The sequence below is a fragment of the Ursus americanus genome, chromosome 27, assembly GCF_024610735.1.
Source record: "Ursus americanus isolate L20-20 chromosome 27, mUrsAme1.1.p, whole genome shotgun sequence".
Lineage (NCBI taxonomy): Eukaryota > Metazoa > Chordata > Mammalia > Carnivora > Ursidae > Ursus > Ursus americanus.
In genome coordinates, this window is record NC_142153.1 from 19081989 (window position 1) to 19107759 (window position 25771).

The window sequence follows — 25771 nt, forward strand, 5'->3', positions numbered from 1 at the left end:
TCTTTCTTTCTTTCTTTCTTTCTTTTAGATTTTACTTATTTATTTGACAGAGAGAGAGAGACAGCCAGAAAGAGAGGGAACACAAGCAGGGGGAGTGGGAGATGAAGAAGCAGGCTCCCAGCAGAGGAGCCCAATGTGGGGTTTGATCCTAGGACTCTGGGATCACGCCCTGAGGTGAAGGCAGACGCTCAACAACCAAGCCACCCAGGCGCCCCAAAGAGATTTCTGAGATAAGACATGAAAGAGGAGTAGTCATTAGTTAGAACATTGTGGTGGGTAGTGGTGGACAGGGGAAGAGGGTCCAGGCAGAAGAAACACCACTTATAGAGGGCTTATAAAAAAGAGATAACTGGGATCTTCAAGTGACAGACTGATGCTCGTCCTGCCTGGCTGGGGAACAGAGTGCTCGGTAGAGATTAGCGAGAAGGACTAGAAAGGCAGCAGGTGCCAGACTGGGAAGCACTTCCCTAGGTTGAGGTAATATTTAAATGAGATAATATGTGAAAAGTATATCGATAGTAGCTTGTTCTGGACTTTACCTTGTGCAATGGGGGAAGATAGTGTGTAGTCTGGGAGCTCTTTTCAGTAAAGGATTCTTGTGCAAAGACAATTGCTAGCTCCTTGAGGAACAAGGACTAGGTGGCGTTCATCTTTTTTTATATGTCCAACAAAGTCTGGTGCTGTGTTGAACTGAAGCCTGAATCCAGGCTGTTTTCAAAGTGCCTTCCTTCAGAAAGCCTCCCCGCGGATGCCATTTACTTCTTATTCTTTTTAGGAATTGTTAGTGCCCGCTTATGCTTGGGGTTTTGTGGTGGTGATGTGTGCACGTCTTGGGGAGTTGATAGCTGAGATCACAGTAAATAAAACAGATGAAAAGCAATTGTTTGTAGAGAAAAATAGTTGGTAAATCCACTCTGCTGTCAGATTGGAGAGAGCTTGGCTGGGTGCGGGGGGATGGCCAACATTGGCCACGACTGTTGCAGATGGGGGGGGGGGGAGAGCAGGTGGGATGGCAGGAGGGAGAAGGGAGGGGAAAGAGAAAGGCTCCTGCCTTTTAGGTCCGCATGATATGCTAAATGAGACACGCGCGGATATAACCGTTACATTAGAGCAGATTGTGGAAATGTTGTCACGAAGCTTGAAAATATCAGATCTAGAGAATTTCATTCTGAATGAGGGATCTGGGAAAATGCAGAGGTAGAATTTGGGCTTCCCGGAGGGATGAAGAACCCATGTGAATACTTGCCATACAGGGCGTTCACTCACTGATGTTATGTCTTTGCCGTCCCTGTGCCATGTTCCGCTCTTGTCCTCTCTACCTTAACACCAAACAACAGTCTATACCTAGAAGGGGCTCTGGAAGAATACTGTGTAGGGACAGCGGGTTTTCTGGCTATGGTTCTTGGGTGCCTGGCAGGATTGCTGCGAGGATGAAACGGGCCAGAAGAAACTCAACACATGTGAGCTGAATACAAATGTGATTTGAATGAGTTATGTGCCAGGCCTTGGGATTTTCTTTTTTCTTTCTTTTTTTTTTTTTTGGTGGAAAAGGAAATTTAATCACCAAATATAGCCACTTAGAAAATATCCCCAAATCTGTTTTTGATTTTAAATGCTAAATCAGTCTAACCCCCCCCATTATTATTTTGTATTTCCTTATTTTGGCAAAATACACAGAACATAAAATCGACCTTTTAACTATTTTTTAAATGTAAAACTCAGCGGCATTAATTACATTCACCACCTTGGGCAACCCTCACCAGTGTCTATTTCCAAATCTTGTTTATTACCCCAAACAGAAACTCTGTAACCATGAAAGCAATGACTTTCTATCTCCCCTTCCCCCAGCTGATGGTAACTTCTAATCCACTTTCTGTCTCTATGAAATTGCCTATTCTTGGCACCTCTTGTAGTGGAATAATACAGTATTTGTCCTTTTGTGTCTGGTAGCATAATGCTTTCAAGGTTCATTTATGTTGTAATGTGTCAGCATTTCATTTCTCTTAATGGCTGAATAATATTTCACACACCACATTTTGCTTATCCATTTGTCTGTTGATGGACCCTAGGGTTGTTTCTGCCTTTTGGCTATTGTGAATAACGCTGCTATGAACATTAGTGCACAAGTATCCGTTTGAATTCCTGCTTTTAATTCCTTTGAGTATAGACCTAGGAATGGAATGCTGGTCACATGAAAATTCTATGTTTAGCTTTGAGGAACTGCCAGAGTGTTTTAAACAGCAGCTGCATGATTTTCGGTTCCTACCAGTAACGCACAAAAGTTCCAATTTCTCCATATCGCCACCGACGTTTATTATTTTTTTGATAATAGCTATCCTGATGGGTATCGAGTAATACCTTATTATGATATTTTAAAAGATTTTATTTATTTGAGAGAGAGAGAGCATGATCAGGGGGAGGGGGTGCAGAGGGAGAGGAGAAGCAGACTCCCCGCTGAGCAGGGGATGTGGGTCTCGATCCCAGGACCCTGGGTCCATGACCTGAGCAGAAGGCAGGCACTTAACGACGGAGGTGCCCCCATTATTGTGATTTTGATTTGTATTTTCCTAATGACTAATGATGGGCATTTCTGGCCTTAAGATTTCGCACACATTTGATCACTTGATTTTCCAAACAATCATCACCATTTTGTGGATTTTGAAACTGAGGCTCTTACACATTGTGACTTGACCAGTTTCACAGTTTAAAAAGTTGGAGCCAGCATGGAAGTTCAAGATTTAAAAAAAATATATATGGATTAAAGCCTCAGCTTTATTTAGTTAGTTTTACTTTTTTGAGTAACCTCTACACCCAATGTGGGGCCTGAACTCACGACCCTGAGATCAAGAGTCAGATGTACCGACTGAGCCAGCTAGGTGTCCCAAGGAAATTCAGGACTTCTGACCCCAGTGTCCCTTCTTACTTTGTGGGTTGTTAAGCACCTTACAGTACAAGGCGATCTTAATGCTATTTTTACACGGCAAGTGGTTAAGTCAAGGTTTTGGGCAAGACTGTTTTTAAGCATGCATATTTGGGGCTCATGAAAAGCAGTTAACCGTTTACTTGTTAAGCGTGGACAGTAGTTCCCTCCACCCACACTTCAGGGCACAAAGAATACAGGTGACTTATCACTGAAAAGCTTAACCATTTATGAAGCAGGAAGTTTCAGGGAGAATCTCTGCTTCCCATTCATCAGGGATAGTTCCAGAGAGAAAATAGAAGGCAGAAGTCTGGCTGGGGGGGGGGGGGGGGGGAGGGGGAAGATTCTCCCATAATCTTGGACCTGAATTCAATTTCCTTTTTCCTGAGTTTAGCCTCCCATTCCTAGAAAGCAAAATTCCTACTTGTACTTGAAAGGAAATTGGAGTCATGCAAAATCTTTGATTTTTATTTTTTCAAAGGCTCAGCGCATGCCACCTAGTGGAAAGAATCTGAGAGCCACAGGCTGCATTTTTCCTCCCTTCAACTGGACATTTGCTCAAAACCTCGTGATTTCTGTCTTCCTGCATATGAAGTATGCTGAGGTGGCAGGAGTCAGCGTTGGTTTTCTGGTGACTGTTTATTAATTTATTTTTTTCAATTTTTTTTGTTTAGGACATCGGTTTGCAGAAAGGAAGGAGTCTCGAGTATATGGAACTGCGATGTCTTCCTGTCTTTTAGGCGGAATGGAGAGGTAAGTCTCCAATTGTTTTGAAGTTCTGGATCTGGCTCAGAGGCAGCAGAGATCCGCTGCTCCTGCAGGGAACGGCCAGGTGCGTGTTGGGAGAAACCCAGGAAAAGGGCAGGGAGAGGACCACGCAGGGCTCAGGGTACAGAGCGCCCATGACAGATCCTGATGGCCTCACCGTAGATCACTTTCAGGAGAGGGGAGCCTTTGCGTGGCCCCGGCCAGGATCAACGTTCCAAGTCCAGGGCGGAGCAGGTGTCTGGCCACGTGACATCGAGGAGCCCAGACCCGCCCCCGCAGCCACAGAGGACAGACTCCACCATGCCGCCTGCTTCGGCGAACGCAGGACACGCAACGGCGTCTGGGGTTGGCATCCCAGAACTCGAGTACACCGCAGGCAACTCTGTGCTCACGATCGTATGTTCCCCACTGAGCGCTCAGGCTTGAATCTGCGTAGCCTCCTTTCAGGCAGTACTCACGCAGCTCTCTGTGGATGGCTTTCTGCTTTTGCGAGAGTGTGTGGATGGTGCCGGATTCCCAAGGATGCGGGTGGCTGGAGAGATTCCGCTTGTCTCTTCCCTTCACGAGGTTCTCTCTCCACTTCATTTTCTGATCCAAATCGCCCACTGTTGGCTCAGTCAGCTCCAGCCGTCAGGGGAATGCTCTGGATTGTTGTCATGTTTCACAGGTAGGCTGCTTGCATTGAGCGGAGGGTCAGAGAACATAGAAGCTCGTCTTCAGAGCCCCCTTCCTTCTGCTGCCTGCAGTTTCGGGTCCTCTGTGAATGGCCACGGGCTTTATAAAGGGTTTCGGCTTGATTGAATCGCACCCAACCGGCCCCTTGTCTCTCTTGATTAACTCAAGGATTTGAAACTTAAGTTTACAGCCCCTGCATCCCTTCACAGCTGGATCTTGGCTAGGGTTTGGTTGGATAACTGGGAGCCGGGGTGCTATGGACCATCCTGAGGACAAGGATCATGGCAAAGCCCAGGTCAATACCAGGCTGTCCCAGAAACAACTCACAGATCCAAAATCTAGATAATATGTGTATGAATTTAAACAACAGACAGAAAATGTTTCCATAAGTTTGGCTCTTGCTAGGTTACTCGCCTCTTCATATGGTAAGAATGATGCCGTATTTTCTACAGTATGGATAGAAAATGAATTCAGTGTTTCCTCTAGCACAGGTGGTCCCAGTGAGTTCTTGATGGCTGACCATTTTTTTCCCTTCATAATTTTATTTCGTGCAGACACAAATAAACACAAGTTTAAGAATTTCAGTTTTTCCCCATATAGGAAGGAAAATGGTCCCTCCCCCCCATTTCACGTTGAATCTCTGGCACCTGTGAATGTTACCTTATATGGAAAAAGGATCTTTGCAGATGTGATTAAGTTAAGAGTCTCAAAACAGGGAGATTATCCTGGATTATCTGGATGGGCCCTAGATGCCTTCACATGCATCTTATTAGGAGGGAGGCAGAGGGAGAGTTGACCGAAGGAGATAAGGCAGGGTGACCACGGAGGAAGAGACTGGGGTGCCGTGGCCACAAGTCAAGGAGTGCTGGGGGTCGCTGGAAACTGGGAGGGGCAAGGAATGGATGTTCCCTAGAGCCTCTGGAGGGAGTGTGGCCCTGCTGACACTTTGATTTGGGCCTACCCACACCGATTTCAGACTGTGGCCTCTAGCACCGTGAAAGAATACGTATTTAATACTGTCTTAAGCTACCAAATTTGTGGTGATTTGTTACAGCGGCTTAGGAAAATAGTACAACCCTGAAGCTTAAGTTTTATTAGCTTCACACCCAACCCAACTGCTTTTATGTTTTAGGCCTTGGGGCTGGAGATGTGTGGAGCGAGAGATTGAAGAGGGTGGGGGAGTCCCTTTTCAGAAAGTCTTTGGTGCTTCTGCCTGTCTGCTGAGAGAGCAGTAGGGTTATGACTTTGGTGCCTTTGGGGACAGTGCACCCCATTTGTTGCTCACTCTGGCCATTTTGTCGCTGCCCTGTTTACTTCCTTGCCTAAGAAGAATGGGAGAAAGGCTTGTGTGTCATTTTGGTATCAGCTGCAAAGAAGGAGCTAGAAGGGAATGATGAATTCTTTTGGGAGAAGTAGGGATCAGGATCCTAGAAGCAAAACCAAACTGGCAGCTTCGAAGAGGGAATGGAGACCCAAGATCTAAGACCTTGGGGCCCAGTAGAAGAAAATGGGAAATCTGGAGTGACTACTCACTGAGCTGGGTGCCGATGTGCCCTGCCTCACCAGCACAGCACAGTCATACACGGACTTAATTTCTGCTAGTGGAGATGGAGGAGGAAAGCTATCGGCCTATAGCAGATGGCATTATTTTGGATTATTTTCTCTTTCCCCGTAAGAGGAGTGTACATCTCTGCCTATTGTCATGAGATTGACTGTGCCTGCCTTGGGACAGTATACTTCCCCATCTCACCTGTATCAGACTTAGCCGTATGGCTTGGTTTGGCCAGTATGATTGGAAAGGGCTGTGTCTACTGCAAATTCCTATTGGAATCTTCAGGAACCATCAGAATGTTTCTCCAGCTCTCCTCCTCCTTCTTCTGCCAAGGGTTACCCTATCCTGGCTGGGGACTTTCCTTTGACTGACCCTCCCCTGGCAGGTAGCAAGAACATTCTCTGTGATCCCTTTGAGATTCTGGCATTGGCTTTTCCCACGCAGCTCTACAATTCTGGTGAGAAGAGAGGCATCTCTCAGGACATCTCTGTTACCTTAAATGTTAAGGCAAGAATTCTTTTTTTTTTTTTTTTAAGATTTTATGTATTTATTTGACAGAGAGAGAGAGAGACAGCCAGCAAGAGAGGGAATACTAGCAGGGAGAGTGGGAGAGGAAGAAGCAGGCTCCCAGGGGAGGAGCCCGATGCGGGGCTCCATCCCAGAACGCCGGGATCACGCCCTGAGCCGCAGGCAGATGCTTAACGACTGATCCACCCAGGTGCCCCGTTAAGGCAAGAATTCTAGTGGTGTTGTGAATGATTTCAGAACATGAAGCATGGGTGTGGGCGGGGAAGAAGGATGGAGGAGGAAAGACAGCCATTCGGGTCAAGGGAGGTTCCTGGTAAGAGTGAACCTTGAACTTTTAGAAGAATATGCAGGTGTTAGCTTGGTGGGAACATTTCCCAGCAGACAGTGGGAGACATACCCCACAAAAATGGAGAAGTGCAGGATACGATGAGATCTCTAAAAGCATGGAATGGCGACACTTGGTTGTGTCTGGTGGTATGCAGCTCTTGCAAAGGAACTTGGATTGCATCCCCAAATCTCTGGGGAGCTAATGAAAGGTTTTATTTATTTATTTTAAAGATTTTATTTGAGAGAGAGAGAGAGCACGCGTGTGCATGAGCGGGGGTTGGGCAGAGGGAGAAGCAGACTGCCCGCTGGGCAGGGAGCCAGATGTGGGGCTTGATCCTGGGACTCTAGGATCATGACCTGAGCCGAAGGCAGCCGCTTAACGACTGAGCCACCCAGGCGCCCCCATCTAGGTGTGTTTTTAATGAGTGCTTTGTGATTCCCCCACAGGTGGCAGGTGGATTACACTCAGCTGAATACCAGGAGCTACTCTGGTGAGCTTTATATGCTTGTGATTTTTACTCTCAGTCACTTATCGTTTATTAGTATAACATGCCATTGGTTGGAGCAAAGAAGTGTAAGGAAGTTAGATTTTAAAATAGAGCAAGTTCGGAGTGGAAACTGAAAACGTTTCTGCCAATTCCCTTCAAGTAGATCTTTATCATCAGTTTGAGTTATTTTCTGCTGATCAAATGTTTGTGACACATTGAATGTCTTTGGCCTAAAATATAGGTTAAGAGGAGAAAATATAGTGGTGCTTAAATCCTAGTTTTCCTCTTCATTAAGTGGGAGTAAATGCTATCCATGCCCAAAGTGTGTTATTTGCAAAGTACTTGCAAATATCACCTTCTCTCATTTTGTCAATTAGAAATAAAACATGCAAATATTAAGCCCCTTCATATTTTATTGCAAAATGACTGAATTCAGAAGTTTAGAAATAGTGAAGGCAGTTTTGCCTAATTTTGATGGCTTAATGTGAGGTTGATTTAAATACTTTCAAATCATGTGATGCAGGGCTCCAAGATGGCGCCGGCGGAGCCACTTCCGGTTTGGCGGTCACGTGTCCCGTGGGGGAGGGGCATGTGACCCTCCCCCGCCGCCACGTGCCCCCCCCAGGTGCTCCCAATTAGGCTCACTAAGCCCCGAATCAAACCTGAGGTGATGGACATGATGGGTCCTCAGAACATCTGTTACTCTTTTATTTCCTGCTCTACTTTCGATCAGTGAAGTGAATCGGACCTGGACCTGCTAGTGGAAGGAGCTATATGTGCGTTTTTATTTCCTGGTTTAATTAAACAATGGGAAAAGAGTCTTCTGAAATATTAAAGGAATCCTTTCTGGGTGTTCATGTTTTTCTCTTCTGCAAGCCATATTCCGATATTAGAAATTATTTGTTAAAGTAAAAGAGCCCCAGAGCTGTCACAGGGTTTGGTGGCCTTTGTGAGAGGGAGAAAGGGAGAAGGAGTGTAGGTTCTTTAGGAGCTCGGGGAGTGCCACATTGTGCTCCCAAAGGAAATGGAGCCTCCTGTCAGCCTTCCCAGGGCAGGGGCGGCTGGGGGGTGCTGCTTACCTGGAGGCTCATCCTGGGCTCTGGAAGCTTGACCTGGTGTGTCACTTGCGACTTGAGCTGGGGAATTGATGAAGAAAACAGAATGAATGCTGGGGTTTGCCTGTATCCTTTGGACTCAGACAACTCCACGTAGCAAAGGAACTCTTCACCCATGAGGCGTGTCGGGGTCCCTGAGGGTGTGGGGTTTGCTTCATGGGCTGAGGTTGTGTCTTCATCCTTATCTGGACCAGAGCTATGTTGTCTGGCTATGGAGATCCAGACCCTCAGGTGACCATGTCGTCATCATCATCATTATAATTATTATTTATTATAACTATTATTTATTATTATTATTATTTTAACAAAGCAATAGAGACATTGACTTTGAGATAAAAATACTGAAAGGAACAACACAAGGTCAAATATATACGTGATGATTGAACTTGTGGTGTCTCTCACTGTTGTGGGTCTTGTAGGGCTGCCCAAAGGAGAAAGATCAAGGAATTCTATGTGGATAGAAGTGTGCTGTGCACAGGGAGTGTTTTATTCCATCATTTGACTTCTCTCTCTGAAGGGAAAATAGAGTGGTGTCTGGAGCTTGGTTTCTAATTGGAAGGACTGGGAGGCCAGTGAAGGGAAAGAGCAGTGTTCATGCTGACATGGTGCTCAGTGCGCAAATGTTGGAAGCTTGGACTCGGAAGCGTTGGTGTTCAGGGAGGATGTTGTCTGAGTTTGCAGCACATCGAGTCACTTGGCTGGTCTGCCTATTCGGGCCAGTTTCTGCCTTTCTAAGGGCAGCTTGAAAGTGGCTTGCAACCCTAGGGCATTCGTGGAGTGGTCTGCATGGGACCGCTGTGTGGACCAGTGTGGACACAACCCAGGGAATTCCAGAGCTAATAATGAGCACGTTTGTGAGGCTGGAGTTTGCTTCTCTGTGAGAAGGATTGAGCCGGAGTGCAAAGAAGTCTCTGGGTCTTAGGACTCACTGAGCAGGTCCGAGCCTGGCAGGGTGGTCGGATCAGATGTCTGTTTCCCAGAACCTTGGCCAGAGGGATATTTGGACCCTGGGAAGCACCTCTGCTCGGCTTTCTCAGATGAGCACCTCAGGCAAGGGGAGGAAGCGTGTGTGCTCACCTGTCATCGAGGAAGGTGTCTGGTTTCAGGTTTCGTGTGCAGGTGGATTCCTCGTATGGCTCCTTTTCCTGATGGTGTTCAGGGTGCAGGAGGTGGGTGGACCCCTTGTCCTGGGAGTCCCGGCTGTGCAAGAGCCCTGGGGCACCTTTTCCCCTGGGGATTTGGAGCACGACATTGGGGGGGGTCGGTGGTGAAGCCATCAGTTTATGCCTCAGTTTCTTCCCTGCCGAGATGGAATGGAGACTCTAAGTGCTATGGAAATATAAAGCAGGAGACAGGGCTGGGGGTGCTGAAGGGGAGGTGGGGGTGGTGTTTGCTATTCACATAGGGGCCAGGTTGTACTTCACAAGGAGGGTGATACTTGAGTCAAGATCTAAAGAAGGTGAGTGATATCACATCAAGAGCATTGTAAACAGAAGGGAAAGCATGTGCAAAGGCCGCGGGCAGGAGCATACCAGGTGTACACAGGAGCAGCGAGAAGGCCCTATGGCCACAGGAGACAGCATAGGACATGACCTCAGGGAGGTGACAGAAAGCCATGGCAGGGCTGTGACCCCATGGGACCCTGTTTCACTGGGCCATCCTGGCTGCAGGGTTGAGAACAGATGACAGAGGGTTGAGATGGGCAAGGGAGGTAAATGATGATGCGTTTCCAGGAACTCAGGCAAGAGATGGGCTCCAGTGTGGACCAGACAGGTGGCCTTGGAAGGAGTGGTTCTTCCTATTGTGGGTACGTCTTGAAGATGGAGCTCACAGGATTTGCTGACAGCTTAGATATCGGGGATGGGAGAAAGGAGGAACTGGGGTAACTCCTAGATGTTGTAGGTTGTCCTGAGCGAGGAGAAGGAGAAGGTTTCTGGGGGTAGGAGGTAGTCCGTGTTCCGCATGCTGAGGAAAGTGCCTTTCCCGAGGATCTGCTGAGGTTTATGTCCAGGAGAACATTTCACATCTCCTCCCTAAGCAACATTCAAGTACAAGTATCCCCCACTTTTTAAAAGTTCATGGGAAGACACTTGGCTTTTTGGAAAGATCTCCATTACTACCTGGTTTCACTAATGGGAAGAAACCTGAAGAAGATTTTCCTCTTATGAAAAAAGTCGAACAGTGAGCATCGTGTTCAGCATCTGTTTTGGGGAGAAGCACGACAGAGGCGGCGTGCACCCTAACCAGCTCCTTCCTGGGAACCGCTCTCTGCGTCCAGCCACCAGCGCTTTGAATTGTGTCTGTGAGCGTCTGCTGTGCTTTATCTCCATTTATTTTCGGCATCCGTTAGGAGTTGTGTCCCGAGGCCTAAGAAAAGCCAAAGAGAAGTCACCTTTGGAGTCTGAGCGTGCTCACTCATTTTTCTGTATAAATTAATGGTCATTCCTTCTTTACACCCTTTCTGCTGTGAAAGGTTTCCTAGGAGCACTGTACTTTCAAAGAGCGGGGGAACCTGTACCCCATCCTGCGGGGTTAGCTTTAGTCTCCATGCTGCACAGAACATTCCATGACTGTCGGATTTTCTCATTCAGACACTGCATCTTTGACCACCTTCACCCATCCCCCCGCCTTCCCCGTTCCCCGAATCAGGCACCCACCCATCTGTTCTCCGTATCTGTGCATTCAATATTTGTTTATTCCACATGGAATGTACATGAGAGCATCTGGTATTTGTCTTTCTGTGTCTGAGTTACTTAGCATAGGGCTCCCAAGGTCTATGTTTCTATGTCTGTTTATTGGTAATAATGCTGCACTGAACATGGGAGTGCATCTGTCTTTTTGAGGTACTGTTTTTGTGCTCTACAAATCAATACTCAGTAGAGCCATTACTGGGTCATGTGGTAGTTGTATTTATTTTTCAGGAAACTCCATACCGTTTGTCACAGTGACTGCACCCATTTCCATTCCCACCAACATGCACAGGGTCCCGTCGTCTGCACACCCTTGACCACACCTGGTGTCTGTCTCTGGGACGATCGCTGTTGCAACAGATGTGAGGTGATAGCCAATTGTGGTTTTGACTTATGTCTCCCTGACGATGATTAGTGATGTTGAACAACTTTTTCTTTCTCTATTGGCCACCTGTGTACCATCTTTGGAAAGTATCTATGCACATATTCTCCCCATATTTTATACAGTTTGTGTGTGTGTTTTGATTTGTATGAGTGTCTTGTGTATTTTGGATATTAGCCTCTTCTCACACATGCGATTTGCAGATATTTTTTCTCATTGAGTCCTCTGCCTTTTTAAGGTTTTGATGGTTTCTTTGGTTGTGCGGAAGATTTCCGTTTGATGTCGTTCCACTTGTTTATTTTTGCATCTGTTGCCTTTGCATTTGGTGCTGATCCAAAGACTCTTTGCCAAGACCAAAGTTGAGAAATTTAGTACCTGTGTCTTCTTGGAGGTTTATGGATTCAGGTCCTATGTTCAAGTCATTCATCCATTAACAATTTGTGTGTGTGGTGTAAGAAAGTGATCCAGTTCCATTCTTCTGCATTTAGTGTCCAGTTTTCCTGTTACCATTCACTGAAGAGACGGTCCTTTCCCCATGGCATATCTTCTGATGCTGTTTCGTAAGTTAGGATCATCTAGGTGTGGGTTAGCTTCTGAGCTTTACTATTCTGTTCCACTGACCTGTGTGTTTGTGTGTGTGTGTGTGTGTGTGTGTGTGTGTGTGTGTTTATGCCAGTACCGTACTGCTTTGATGACTACAGCTTTGTAATCTAGCTTGAAATTTGGGAGTGTGGTGACCACAGCTTGCTTTCTCCAGATAGCTCTGGGTATTTGGGGTCTTTTGTGATTCCAGAGGAACTTTAGGCTGTCTTCTGTGTCTTTGAAAAATGCCACTGGAATTCAGGTAGGGATTTCATCACATCTGTCCATTGATTGCTTTGGGTACGATGGACATGTTCACAGAATTAACTCTTCCAGTTAATGAGCATGGCGTACGCTTCCCTTTATTTGTGTCACCTTCCAAATCTTTGACCCATACATCCACCGCCCACACACGTTTTTCCTTTCTTTACTGCCATGTATTGAGTGTACCAAGTCTTTCTCATTTTTGGTTCCTTTTATGCCTAGATTTTTTTTTTCTCAATGCAGTTGTAAATGGCATTGCTTTCTTAATTTCTCTTTGCGAAAGTGTGTCATCAGTATCTAGAAATGCAACAAGTTGGGGCACCTGGGTGGCTCCATCGGTGAAGCGTCTGCCTTCAATTCAGGTCATGGCCCCAGAGTGCTGGGATTGAGCCCCGCACTGGGCTCCCTGCTTAGCAGGTAGTCTGCTTCTCCCTCTGCCTGCCACTCCCCCTGCTCCTGCTCTTTCTCTCTCTGTCCAATAAATCAATAAAATCTAAAATACATAAATAAATAAATGCAACAGGTCTCTGTATGTTGACTTTCTATCCTGCAGCTTTACCGAATTTGTTTATTCCAACAGGTTTTTGGTGGAATCTTGAGGGATTTCTATATCTAGCATCATGTCATTTGCAAATAGTGACAGTTTTCCTGTGTGGAGTTCCTGTCTTTATCTCTTTTTTTCAATGATGTGATGATAGTCACCCTACAGTACTTCATTAGTTTTTGATGTAGTGTTCCATGATTCATTGTTTGCATAGAACACCCAGTGCTCATCACCACACGTACCCTCCTTAATACCCATCACTGGGATAACCCGTCTCCCTACCTCCCTCCCTTTGTGCAACCATCAGTTTGTTTCCCGGAGTCCATAGTCTCTCATGGTTCATCTGCCCCTCTGATTCCCCCCTTCCTTTTTCCCTTCTTTCTCCTCATGTCCTCCATGCTATTCCTTCCATTCCACATAGGAGTGAAACCATATGATCATTGTCTTTCTCTGATTGACTTATGTCACTTAGCATAATCCCCTCCTGGTCCATCCATGTCCATGCAAATGGTGGGTATTCATCCTTTCCGATGGCTGAGTAATATTCAATTGTACGTATGAACCACATCTTCTTTATCCACTCCTCCGTTGAAGGACATCTTGGCTCCTTCCAAGTTTGGCTGTTGTGGACATTGCTGCTGTGAACATGGGGATACAGGTGCCCCTTCTTTTCAGTACCTCTGGGTCAATGGGGTAAGTACCAAGTAGTGCAATTGCTGGGTCGTAGAGTCACTCTGTGTTTAACGTTTTGAGGAACCTCCATATTGTTTTCCAGAGTTGCATTCTCACCAACAGTGCAAGGGAGTTCCCCTTTCTCTACATCCTCACCAACATTTGTGGTTCCCTGCCTTGTTCATTTTAGCCATTCTTTTTTTTTTCTTTTCTTTTTTTTCAATATATTCTGCTTTATTATAAAGCCATCTCTGGAATATATTGTTTGTTTTTTATAATAATTTTTTATTATGTTATGTTAGTCACCATACAGTACATCCCAAGTTTTTGATGTAAAGTTCCATGATTCAGTACTTGCGTATAACACCCAGTGCACCATGCAATATGTGCCCTCCTTTTTAGCCATTCTGACTGGTGTCAGGTGGTGTCTCAATGTGGTTTTGATTTGTTTTTCCCTGATGGCAAGTGATGTGGAGCATGTTTTCACGTGTCTGTTGGCCATTTGTATGTCTTCTTGGGAGAAGTGTCTGTTCGTGTCTTCTGCCCATTTCTTGACCAGATTATTTGTGTTTTGGGTGTTGAGTTTGAGAAGTTCTTTATAGATCTTGGATACCAGCTGTTTCTCTGTAATGTTGTTTGCAAATATCTTCTTTGATTCTCTAGGTCGCCTTTTAGTATTGTCGATTGTTTCCTTTGCTGGGCGGAAACTTTTTATCTTGATGAAGTCCCAGGAGTTCATTTTTGCTTTTGTTTCCCTTGCCTTTAGAGACGTGTCTTCAAAGAAGTTGCTGTGTCCAAGGTGGAAGAGGTTGCTGCCTGTGTTCTTTTGATTTGGATGGGAGACAGGAATCCATTCTCTTTCGTTCCTGATTGTATTTGAGCCCTCTCTCTTTCTCGGTGAGTCTAGCTATGTTTTTGTTTATCTTTCCAAAAAAGGAAGCTCTTATTTTCATTGATTTATTTTTGGGTCCTTTTAGTCTCCATTGGATTTATTTCCATATTCCTTTTTGTTATTTCCTTATGTCTACTAATTGGGGGCTTTGCTTTTTTCCCCCTACTTCTTTACCATTTAAAATTAGGTTGTCTATGGAGAGCTTTCTTGTGGATTGAGGAAGACCTGAATTTCTGAGAACGTCCACCTTAGAGCCACTTTTGCTGCCTCCAGTAAGTTTTTGTAGGTTCTCTTTTTCATTTGTGTCAAGGTACTTGTCAAATTTCTTTTGATTTCTTCTTTGTTGGTTGTTCAGTAGCGTGTTGTGAAATTGCCACCTATTTTTGACTGTCCCATTTTCTTCTTGAGATGGATTTCTAGTTTCATATCATTGTGGTTGGACGAGATTTGAAGCAGAAGGTGAAGGGAGCATTCAGATTAAAGGTTTGTTTCCTGGGGTTTTTTCTGAGGGTAGACCATGAGTTGCATGGGACAGAAGAAGGTTTTGTGAGATGGGGGGGTCAGCCCTTGTTAGAATCCCTGACTCCTACCATGTTGGCCATGTACCACCGTTCACAGTATAGTCCTGATGGACTTGTACTTCATTAGAAATATTTTCTAGGAGGTTCAGGGGCAGCCTTCTCTAAAAGAAAGGTGCCATGTGGCCTCATGGCATGACCCCAGGTCAGCAACCAGCAACCATGGCCTCCAGGGTATTGTCTTCCCTCCCATCTAGCTCTCCTCCTCTGTCCTGTGCAACCCGATGCCAGGGTAGCCTTCTCGAGAGACATTCCTGTCAGTTGCCTGATGGAACACTTCCACGGATCCCCTGTGAGGCGAGGACGACGCCCTGCCCCGGAGGGGGCTGCACATCCCATCAGGAGCCACATCTCCGTTTCCAGCCTTCTCAGAATAGACCTCTGAGAACCAAAACTAGGGTTAGGGGTTAGGCCTAGGAGAATGGGAGTTCCGATAGGCTGGCTGTGTGGCTAATTCCCCGAGGGGGGGTGTTGATGGCATTGGTTGGGGTGAGTGTCAAGCATTGGGTTTGTGGCCTGGGGACCAGTGAATGTGGGGATCGTGGGGTTTGACACAGGTAGGCATTCAGATTTCTCCTCCTCTGCATCTGTTCTGGAGTCCCAAATGATACGGTTTCCTTCTCTGTCAGCCTGAGTCCTTTGGTATTGGTAATGGATGCCCAGTCTCTGGATTTAACGGCCAGGCCTCTGGGAATGGAATCCTCGGAACCCACCTTGGGGTAAGGTTAGGGCCAAGGCCCATGGAAGATCTGATATGCCAGCTGGATACACACGAACCTGGATGCCTGAATCGAGGGCATGGCTTGGGGGTGAGCGTCAGGCTCAGGGTTTTCTGCAAGTAGTGTGGCGAAAGCGGGGGTTCGCCGGGATCGGCTCAGGCGGGCATTCTGATTTCTCATGCTCCAGATTCTGTCTACAGCTCCCAAATGGCACGTTTCCTTCTGTGTCATGCTGATTCCCAGGTATGGCTCAGGTTTCCCCAAGCCCTCTGTCTTAGAGATAGGCCACTGGGAATGACCTCTGAGAACCCCACCTAGCATTTGGGTTAGGGCTAGGAGCATGGGAGGTCCGATCTACCGGCTTTGTGCTGATCATCCCGGGGGCCTGATTTGAGTCGGTGGGTTGTGGTGAATGTCAGCTTAGGATTTTTGTCCAAGGGTCCCCTGAATGTTGGAGTTGTCTGGGATCGACTCAGTGGGACATGCAGATTTCTCCTGCTCCGAATAGTTTCTGGAGTCCCAAATGGCATGGTTTCATTCTGTGTGGCATGCCGAGGGATCAGCTATGGCTCAGGGTTCCCCAATCCCTATGTCTTTGGATCCAGGCCTCTGGGGGTGGACCTCTGAAACCCAAACTGTGGTTAGTGTCAGTGCCTAGGAGAATGGAAATTCTGATAGACCATTCTGTGGGCAGTCTGGGGCTAAGTGGAGAGAATGGGTTGGGGTGAGTGTAGGTCTCAGGATTTTGGCCCAAGTGTCCCATGAATGTGGGAATTCGCTGGGGTTGCTCAGTTGGACATACAGATTTCTCCAGCCCCTGATACCTTCTGGAGTCACAGGTGGTACACTTTCTTTTTTTTTTTTTTTCTTTAAATTTTTTATTATGTCATGTTAATCACCATACAGTACATTCTTAGTTTTTGATGTAGCAGTCCATGATGGCCTGGAGGGCAGGGGGCCTAAGGAGCCTAATTAGCAGCACCTGGGGCGCCCGGGGGCGAGTCACGTGCCTCCCCCGGGGCAGGTCATTTGACCGCCCCACCGGAAGCGCCCTAGCCTGCTCCGTTTAGGCCTATGAGGGCTAATGAGCCTAATTAGTAGCACCTGGGGCAGCCGGGGATTCTCATCTCTCTCCCCCAGTGCAATAGCTTTGCATAAATTCTTTCTTACTGGTTTTACTGGTGAAATTTTTTTGTTTGACACTTCCACTGTCTCTAACTAAAATCTACACTCAAATCCTAGTAGAATGCTATACAGCCAAACTTGACTATTGAATATGCAAAAAGGGCCCTTGAGGATTATGTATTTTTATTTTATATATATATATTTATTTTTTTAATAATAATTTTTAGTTATGTTAGTTACCATGCAGTACATCCTTAGTTTTTGATGTAGTGTTCATGATTCATTATTTGCATATAACACCCAGTGCTCCATGCAATATGTGCCCTCCTTAATACCCATCACCTGCTGATCCCAATCCCTCACCCCCCACCCCTCTGAAGCCCTCCATTTGTTTCCCAGAGTTCATAGTCTCTCATGGTTCATTCCCTGTTCTGTTTACCCCCCCCTTCATTCTTTCCTTCCTTCTACCGATCTCCCTGCTATTTCTTATGTTCCATAAATGAGTGAAACCATATGATAATTGTCTTTCTCTGCTTGACTTATTTCACTTAGCATAATCTCCTCCAGTCCTGTCCATGTTGTTGTAAATTTTGGGTAATCATTCCTTCTGATGGCTGAGTAATATTCCATTGTATATATGGACCACATCTTCTTAATCCAGTCATCTGTTGAAAGGCATCTTGGCTCCTTCCACAATTTGGACATTGTGGACAAAGCTGCTATGAACATTGGGGTGCATATGGCCCTTCTCTTCACTATGTCTGTATCTTTGGGGTAAATACCCAGTAGTGCAATGGCTGGGTCATAGGGTAGCTCAATTTTTAACTTTTTAAGGGACCTCCACACTGTTTTCCACAGTGACTATACCAACTTGCATTTCCACCAAGAGTGTAAGAGGGATCCCCTTTCTCCACATCCTCCACATCCTCTGCAACATTTGTTGTTTCTTGCCTTGTCAACTTGTGTCATTTTAACTGGCGTAAGGTGGTATCTCAGTGTGGTTTTTTTTTATAATAATATTTTTTATTATATTATGTTAGTCACCATACAGTACATCCCTGGTTTTTGATGTAAAGTTCTATGATTCATTAGTTGCATATAACATCCAGTGCACCATGCAATACGTGCCCTCCTTACTACCCATCACCACCCTAGCCCATTCCCCCACCCCTCCCCTCTAAAGCCCTCAGTTTGTTTCTCAGAGTCCATAGTCTCTCATGCTTCATTCTCCCTTCTGATTACCCCCTCTTTCTTTATCCCTTTCTTCTCCTACCGATCTTCCTAGTTCTTATGTTCCATAGATGAGAGAAACCATATGATAATTGTCTTTCTCTGTTTGACTTATTTCACTTAGCATCATCTCCTCCAGTGCCATCCATGTTGCAGCAAATGTTGAGAATTCGTTCTTTCTGATTGCTGAGTAACATTCCGTTGTATATATGGACCACATCTTCTTAATCCAGTCATCTGTTGAAGGGCATCTCAGCTCCTTTCACGATTTACCTATTGTGGACAATGCTGCTATGAACATTGGGGTGCATATGGCCCTTCTCTTCACTACGTCTGTATCTTTGGGGTAAATACCCAGTAGCGCAATGGCTGGGTCATAGGGTAGCTCAATTTTTAACTTTTTAAGGGACCTCCACACTGTTTTCCAGAGTGGCTGTAGCAACTTGCATTCCCACCAACAATGTAGGAGGGATCCCCTTTCACCACATGCTCTCCAACAGCTGTTTCTTGCCTTGTCAATTTTTGCCATTCTAACTGCTGTAAGGTTGAATCTCAGTGTGGTTTTGATTCGAATTTCCCTGATGGCTAATGATTTTGAACATTTTTTCATGTGTCTGTTAGCCATTTGTATGTCTTCATTGGAAAAGTCTATTCATATCTTCTGCACATTTTATGGTTTATTTGTTTCTTGTGTATTGAGTTTGAGAAGTTCTTTGTAGATCTTGGATACCAGTCTTTTTTTTTTTTTTTAAAGATTTTATTTATTTATTTGACAGAGATAGAGACAGCCAGCAAGAGAGGGAACACAAGCAGGGGGAGTGGGAGAGGGAGAAGCAGGCCCACAGCAGAGGAGCCTGACGTGGGGCTCGATCCCACAACGCCGGGATCACGCCCTGAGCCGAAGGCAGGCGCCCAACCGCTGTGCCACCCAGGCGCCCCTGGATACCAGTCTTTTATCTGTAGTATCATTTGCAAATATATTCTCCCATTCCATGGGCTGCCTCTTAGTTTTTTTGATTGTTTCCTTGGCTGTGCAGAAGCTTTTTATCTTGATGAATTCCCACAAGTTCATTTTATCTTTTGTTTCTCTTGCCTTTGGAGATGTGTCATGAAAAATGTTGCTGTGGCCGATGTTGTAGAGGTTGCTGCCTATGCTCTCCTCTAGGATTTTGATGGATTCCTGTCTCACATAGAGGTCTTTCATCCATTTGGAGTTTATCTTTGTGTATGGTGTGAGAGAGTGGTCAAGTTTCATTCTTTTGCATGTAGCTGTCCAATTTTCCCAGCACCATTTATTGAAGAGACTGTCTTTTTTCCACTGGCTGTTTTTTCTGCTTTGTCAAAGATTAGTTGCCCAAAGAGCCGAGGGTCCATTTCTGGGTTCTCTATTCTGTTCCATTGGTCTATGTGTCTGTTTTTGTGCCAGTACCATGCTGTCTTTGTGATCACAGCTTTGTAGTATAGCTTGAAATCCGGCATTGTGATGCCCCCAGCTTTGTTTTTCCTTTTCAACAATTCCTTGGCGATTCAGGGCCTTTTCTGGTTCCACACAAATTTAAGGGCTGTTTGTTCCAGTTCTTTGAAAAATGTCCTCGGTATTTTGATCGGGATTGCATTGAAAGGGTAGATTGCTCTGGGTAGCATGGACATTTTAACTATGTTTATTCTTCCGATCCATGAGCATGGAATATTTTTCCATCTTTTTGTGTCTTCAGTGTCTTTCAAGAGTGATCTGTAGTTTCTAGAATATAGATCCTTTACGTCTCTGGTTAAGTTAATTCCAAGATAACGTATGATTTTTGGTGCTATTGTAAATGGAATGGATTCCCTAATTTCTCTTTCTTCAGTCTCATTGTTCGTGTATAGAAATGCAACTGATTGCTGAGCATTGATTTTGTATCCTGCCACATTACTGAATTGCTCTATAAGTTCTAGTAATTTGGGGGTAGAGTCTTTGGGGTTTTCCATATAGAGTATCATGTCATCTGTGAAGAGAGGCCGTTTGATTTCTTCTTCATCGATTTGAATACCTTTTATCCCTTTTTGTTGTCTGATTGCTGTTGCAAGGACTTCTAGTACTATGTTGAATAATGATGGTGTGAGTGGGCATCCTTGTCGTGTTCCTGATCTTAAGGGAAAGGCTTTCAGCTTTTCCCCATTGAGAACGATATTCGCTGTAGGCTTTTCATAGATTGTTTTTATGAAATTGAGGAATGTTCCCTCTATCCCTACACTCTGAAGGGTTTTAATCAGGAAAGGATGCTGTATTTTGTCAAATGCTTTTTCTGTATCAATTGAGAGGATCATATGGTTCTTGACTCTTTTCTTGTTGATATGATCTATCACACTGATTGATTTGCGAATGTTGAACCACCCTTGTATCCCAGGGATGAATTCCACTTGGTCTTAATGGATAATCCTTTTAATGCACTGTTGGATCCTATTAGCTAGGATCTTGGCGTCCATATTCATCAGGGATATCAGTCTGTAATTCTCCTTTTTGATGGGGTCTTTGCCTGGTTTGGGGATCAAGGTAATACTGGCCTCATAGAATGAGGTTGGTAGTTTTCCTTCTGTTTCTATTTTTTGAGACAGCTTCAGGAGAATAGGTATTATTTCTTCTTTGAATGTTTGGTAGAATTCCCCGGGGAATCCGTCAGGCCCTGGACTCGTTTTTGGGGAGGTTTTTGATCACTGCTTCAATCTCTTCATAATTAATCGGTCTGTATAAATAATCAATTTCTTCCTGTTTCAGACTTGGTAGTTTATAGGTTTCCAGGAAGGCATCCATTTCTTCCAGGTTGTTTAATTTATTGGCATAAAGCTGTTGATAAAAGTTTCTTTCTTTTTTTTTTTTTTTAAGATTTTATTTATTTATTTAACACAGATAGAGACAGCCAGTGAGAGAGGGAACACAAGCAGGGGGAGTGGGAGAGGAAGAAGCAGGCTCATAGCGGAGGAGCTTGATGCGGGGCTCGATCCCATAACGCCAGGATCACGCCCTGAGCCAAAGGCAGACGCTTAACCGCTGTGCCACCCAGGCGCCCCTGATAAAAGTTTCTAATGATCCTTCCTATTTCATTGGTGTTGGTCGTGATCTCTCCCCTTTCATTCATAATTTTACTAATTTGGGTCCTTTCTTTATTCTTTTGAATAAGTCTTGCCAGTGGCTTATTGATCTTATTTATTCTTTCAAAGAACCAGCTTCTAGTTTTGTTGATCTGCTCTACTGTGCTCCTGGTTTCTAATTCATTGATCTCTGCTCTGATCTTGATTAACTGCCTTCTCGTTCGTGGGTTAGGCCTATTGCTCTGTTCCAGCTTCAGCTTCTTGAGGTGAGAATATAAAAACTGCATTTTAGATTTTTATATTCTTTTGAGTGAGTCTTGGATGGGTATGTATTTTCCCCTTAGGACTGCCTTTGCAATGTCCCATAGGTTTTGGACCGATGTGTTTTCATTCTTGTTGGTCTCCAAAAATTGCTTAATCTCATTTTTAATTCCCTGGTTTACCCAATCATTCGTGAGCAGGATGGTTCTTCGTTTCCAAGTGTTTGAGTTTCTTCCAAATTTTTCCTTGTGATTGAGTTCCAGTTTCAAAGCACTGTGGTCTGAGAACATGCAGGGAATAATCTCAGTCTTTTGGTATCAGTTGAGACCTGTTTTATGACCCAGTATATGGTCTATTCTGGAGAAAGTTCCATGTGCATTCAAAAAGAATGAGTATTCTGTTGTTCTGGGGCATAGTGTTCTGTATATATCTATGAGGTCCATCTGGTCCAGTATGTCATTCAAAGATCTTGTTTCTTTGTTGATTTTCTCCTTAGGTGATCTGTCTATTGCTGAGAGCGGAGTGTTGAGGTCCCCTACTATTAATGTATTATTGTCTATATGTCTCTTTATTCTGGTTAAGAGTTGGCTTGTGTATCTAGCTGCTCCCCTGTGGGGGGCATAGATATTTATAATTGTCATATCCACTTGTTGGATACATCCTTTAAGAATAATATAGTGCTCTTCTGTACCTCTAACTACAGTCTTTAGTTTAAAATCTAATCTGTCTGATATGAAAATTGCTACCCCAGCTTTCTTTTTAGGTCCATTGGCATGAAAAATGGTTCTCCATCCCTTCCCTTTCAGTCTGGATGTACCTTTAGGTTCAAAATGAGTCTCTTGTAGACAGCATATGGATGGGTCATGTCTTTTCATCTAGTCTGCAACCCTATGGCATTTATGGGAGCATTTAGGCCATTCACATTGAGAGTGGTTATTGAGAGATAGAATTTTAATGATGTCATGTTGCCTGTGAAGTCTTTGTTTCTACAGATTGTAAATTTCTGTTCTGTATCACTCTTGGGGTCTTTTTACTTTTATAGAACCCTCCTTAATATTTCTTGTAGGGCTGGCTTGGTGGTCACATATTCTTTCAGCTTCTGCCAGTCTTGGAAGGTCCTCATCTCTCCATCAATTCTGTATGACAGCCTTGCTGGATAAAGGATCCTTGGCTGCATGTTCTTCTGAGTTAGAGCTCTGAATATACCTTGCCAAACATTTCCTGGCTTGCCAGGTCTCTGTAGACAGGTCTGACATTATTCTGATGTTACTCCCTCTGTACGTGAGGATTCTCTTCCCCCTGGCCACTTTCAAGATTGTATCCTTGGATCTAATATTTGCGAATTGATGTGATGTGGTGTAGGTCTGCTCTCATTGATCTTGGGAGGGGTCCTCTCTGCCTCTTGGACACGAATGCTTGTTTCCTTTGCCAGATTAGGGAAGTTCTCAGCTACAATTTGTTCAAATATCTCTTCTAGACCTCTGTTTTTCTCCACCCCCTCGGGGATGCCGATGATTCTGACACTGGAACGTTTCATTGAGTCAGTAATCTCCCGTAATCTACTTTCTTGAGATTGGATTTTTTTTGAGCCAAGTTTCCATTTTTTCCTTCTTTTCTACCATCCCATCTTCCAATTCACTAATTCATTCTTCTGCCTCATTTACCCTGGCCATCAGAGCATCAAGTTTAGACTGCATTTGATTCATAGCATTTTTTTTTAATTTTTTTTATTTTTTTAAAAGATTTTATTTATTTATTCATTCAACAGAGATAGAGACAGCCAGTGAGAGAGGGAACACAAGCAGGGGGAGTGGGAGAGGAAGAAGCAGGCTCATAGCGGAAGAGCCTGATGTGGGGCTCGATCCCAGAACGCCGGGATCACGCCCTGAGCCGAAGGCAGACGCTTAACCGCTGTGCCACCTAGGCGCCCCTGATTCATAGCATTTTTAATTTCTTCAGAGTTGTTCTCATTTTCGCCCTTAGAGATTCAATATTCTTGTTAATATTTTCACTAATATTTTTTTCAAGCCTACACATCATCTTGACCATTTCTGGACAATTTGGTTATATCCATGTCTATCAGTTCTGTGGCAGAGGCCACAGTCTCTGTCTCCTTTCTTTACTAAAGATTCCTCCTCTTCGTCATTCTGATGAGGAGAGGTTGCGGGGATGCATAGAGCCCAAATTATTGACCAGGACCCAGGCAGTGTGCACTTGTTTTATAGGGACCTTAGGGATGTGGGCGTTTTGATTTTTCAGCCTGCCTTCTGGGGGAGGGGCCTGCCACACTGATACTTAGGCCACCCTGTTTGGGTAGAGCTGCCTGGTCCCCTGCAAGGGGGGGGGGGCGGGGATGGGCACAATGTGAACTAGTATTTCCAGGCTTTTGTTCTCTGGCGGCTTTCCCTGGTGGTTTTCTGTGACTCTTCTGAGAGTCAGAGCAGCAGTGGCCATATCCTAGCCTCTGTCTCAGAACAGAGAGATCACAGTCCACTCTCCACGGAGCTCTCCTGGCCACTTTAACTGTTTCTGTCGGTGCTGCTAAAAACCCCGCAGTGTCCCAGGTCTCCTCCGCCATCTTTTTTTCACCACCCCCTTTAGGATTTTAAAACCCATATCAACCTCAATAAGTTTTTTCTCAGAATTATTATCTTGTTACAGGTTTCAAGTTCTTATTTTGGAATTGATAGGGAGAATACTTAATTTTAATAAGTTCCTACCTACTTTTAACTTCTATCACAATCCTAATGTTTTCCACAGCAATGGATGCCTCTGGCAGAGTAAAGGAAATGTCAGAACAGAGCAAAGAAAAATCTCAATAATATATTTCAAAAAGTTACCTTCATTTAATATGGGTAGCTTAACTTAACATTCCTACTATGTAGATCCTATTATTATCCTCATTTATGGGAAATTAAGATTTATAGTTTGTAAAGAGCCAGATTAAATCATGTAGCATGGTAGCTATGGCAGGAACACAAAGAAGCAATGGCATTAGAAGTGGAGGAAGGAGAAGGGTTGGAGGGATGTATCTAGGTTCATTAGGGAAGGGAAAAAAATAGGAGGAGCCAAATTCTTGTTAGAAAAAGGAATGGTCAGGATATTGGGGACTCAGTAAGATAGAAGAGAAGGTGAATTAGACGTAAGATAAGTGAAAGTCAAAAAGAACAGGGACATTAGAGACCACAACACTGAGAGTAGGTCTCAGTTACTGAAGAGTTAAGTTTATAGCCATGGGAGTGTAACTCAATTGAAGTAGAAGTAAAAGTCAATGGAGGATTAAATTATAAAGCATAATACATTGCTTGACATATGGTATATTCTCCAGAAATATTAATAACCTTAAGAAAATCAGGAACTTCAAGGCTACTTACTGATAGTAAGCTATTTTCATCATACTCACATATGTGGACATATTAGTATTCTCTCTAATGGGGGAAATATTTCAAGAGCCTTGATTACAGGCTATTAAAAGGATACGTCAGATCATGACCCACTAACCACAAGGTATTAGAATTGCCAGAGCAAAGTATCATAGGGAAAAATTGTGAAAGATTTTCAGATGAACCAAAGAGATTACCACGTGTCTTCAATGAAAAATTCTACCTTGTCTAGCACAACCTTTGGGGTTATCTAATCTATGGGGTGCCTGGGCCTTTCTTGTGTTTGAGCTCTGTAATTCTGTAAATTGCAGATCATTGATAGCAATACAAAGGATTCTTGTCTATAGACATGAAAATGACTGACTTCTGATGGAAGTAGAATTAATGTTCTTCCTCCTTCCACCTCACATCAAGAAGTTAGTTTTGAATCTATGGAAGCAAATCTCTTTCAGTGTTCTTTACTGCCTAGTATGTGGGGACCTTTGAATTCTCCATAGAACTCATTGTAGCATTTTATTAAATTTGTTTATTAATTACTGAGTTAAATAAAAATCTTGGACAAGCATTATTAGATATTTGTAAGTAAATCATGATTACCCTCTTTTAAACAATTTTTTCCTTTAACATTACTAAAAACGTAATTCCTGTCCCCCACCAAACCTAATGACTGAATTGAAATCTCAGCCTTAAAGCCCAAGAATCTGCATTGTCTGGGCACCTGGGTGGCTCAGTCAGTTAAGCATATCACTTGATTTCAGCTCAGGTCATGATCTCAGAGTTATGAGATCGAGCCCTAAGACAGGCTCCATGCTGAGTTTAAGATTCCCTCTCTCCCTCTGCCCCACGCCATTGGTGCTCAATCTTTCTCTCTCTCTCAAAAAAAATCTGCAGAGTAAGAGTAAGCTCTTCAACTGATTTTTAGGCATACTAAAGTTTATTAACTGCTGCGGTCTATTAATAGAATCCCTTAGGTTCAAATAAATTATTATATTTATAATTCCATCCTC

At 44.3% G+C, this 25771-nt stretch overlaps 1 protein-coding gene and 1 long non-coding RNA gene across 4 annotated transcripts in view; one reads left to right on the top strand and one right to left on the bottom strand.

The window, feature by feature from the left end:
• The first annotated feature begins 3606 nt into the window (after positions 1 to 3606).
• On the top strand, positions 3607 to 15006 carry LOC148107634 (uncharacterized). The gene is made up of 4 exons (XR_015721970.1): positions 3607 to 3673; positions 7218 to 7261; positions 14274 to 14404; positions 14587 to 15006. It is a non-coding gene; the product is annotated as an uncharacterized LOC148107634 (long non-coding RNA).
• The window catches only part of LOC123780432 (uncharacterized), a 76968-nt gene continuing 54868 nt past the window's right edge, over positions 3672 to 25771 (bottom strand). The window contains exons 3-5 of one of the 3 annotated variants that reach the window (XR_006776410.2): positions 9451 to 9673; positions 8338 to 8394; positions 3672 to 4445 (exon numbers count right to left, since the gene is read on the bottom strand). Coding sequence is in view for 1 of the 3 variants with exons in the window: in XM_087856446.1 (XP_087712572.1) it covers positions 4382 to 4629; positions 8338 to 8394; positions 9451 to 9457 (312 nt within the window). In the remaining 2 variants the exon portion in view is untranslated. Of the gene's footprint in view, positions 4810 to 8337; positions 8395 to 9450; positions 9674 to 25771 lie in introns of all 3 variants that reach the window. The other 2 variants (XR_006776409.2, XM_087856446.1) reach the window with 2 other exon arrangements.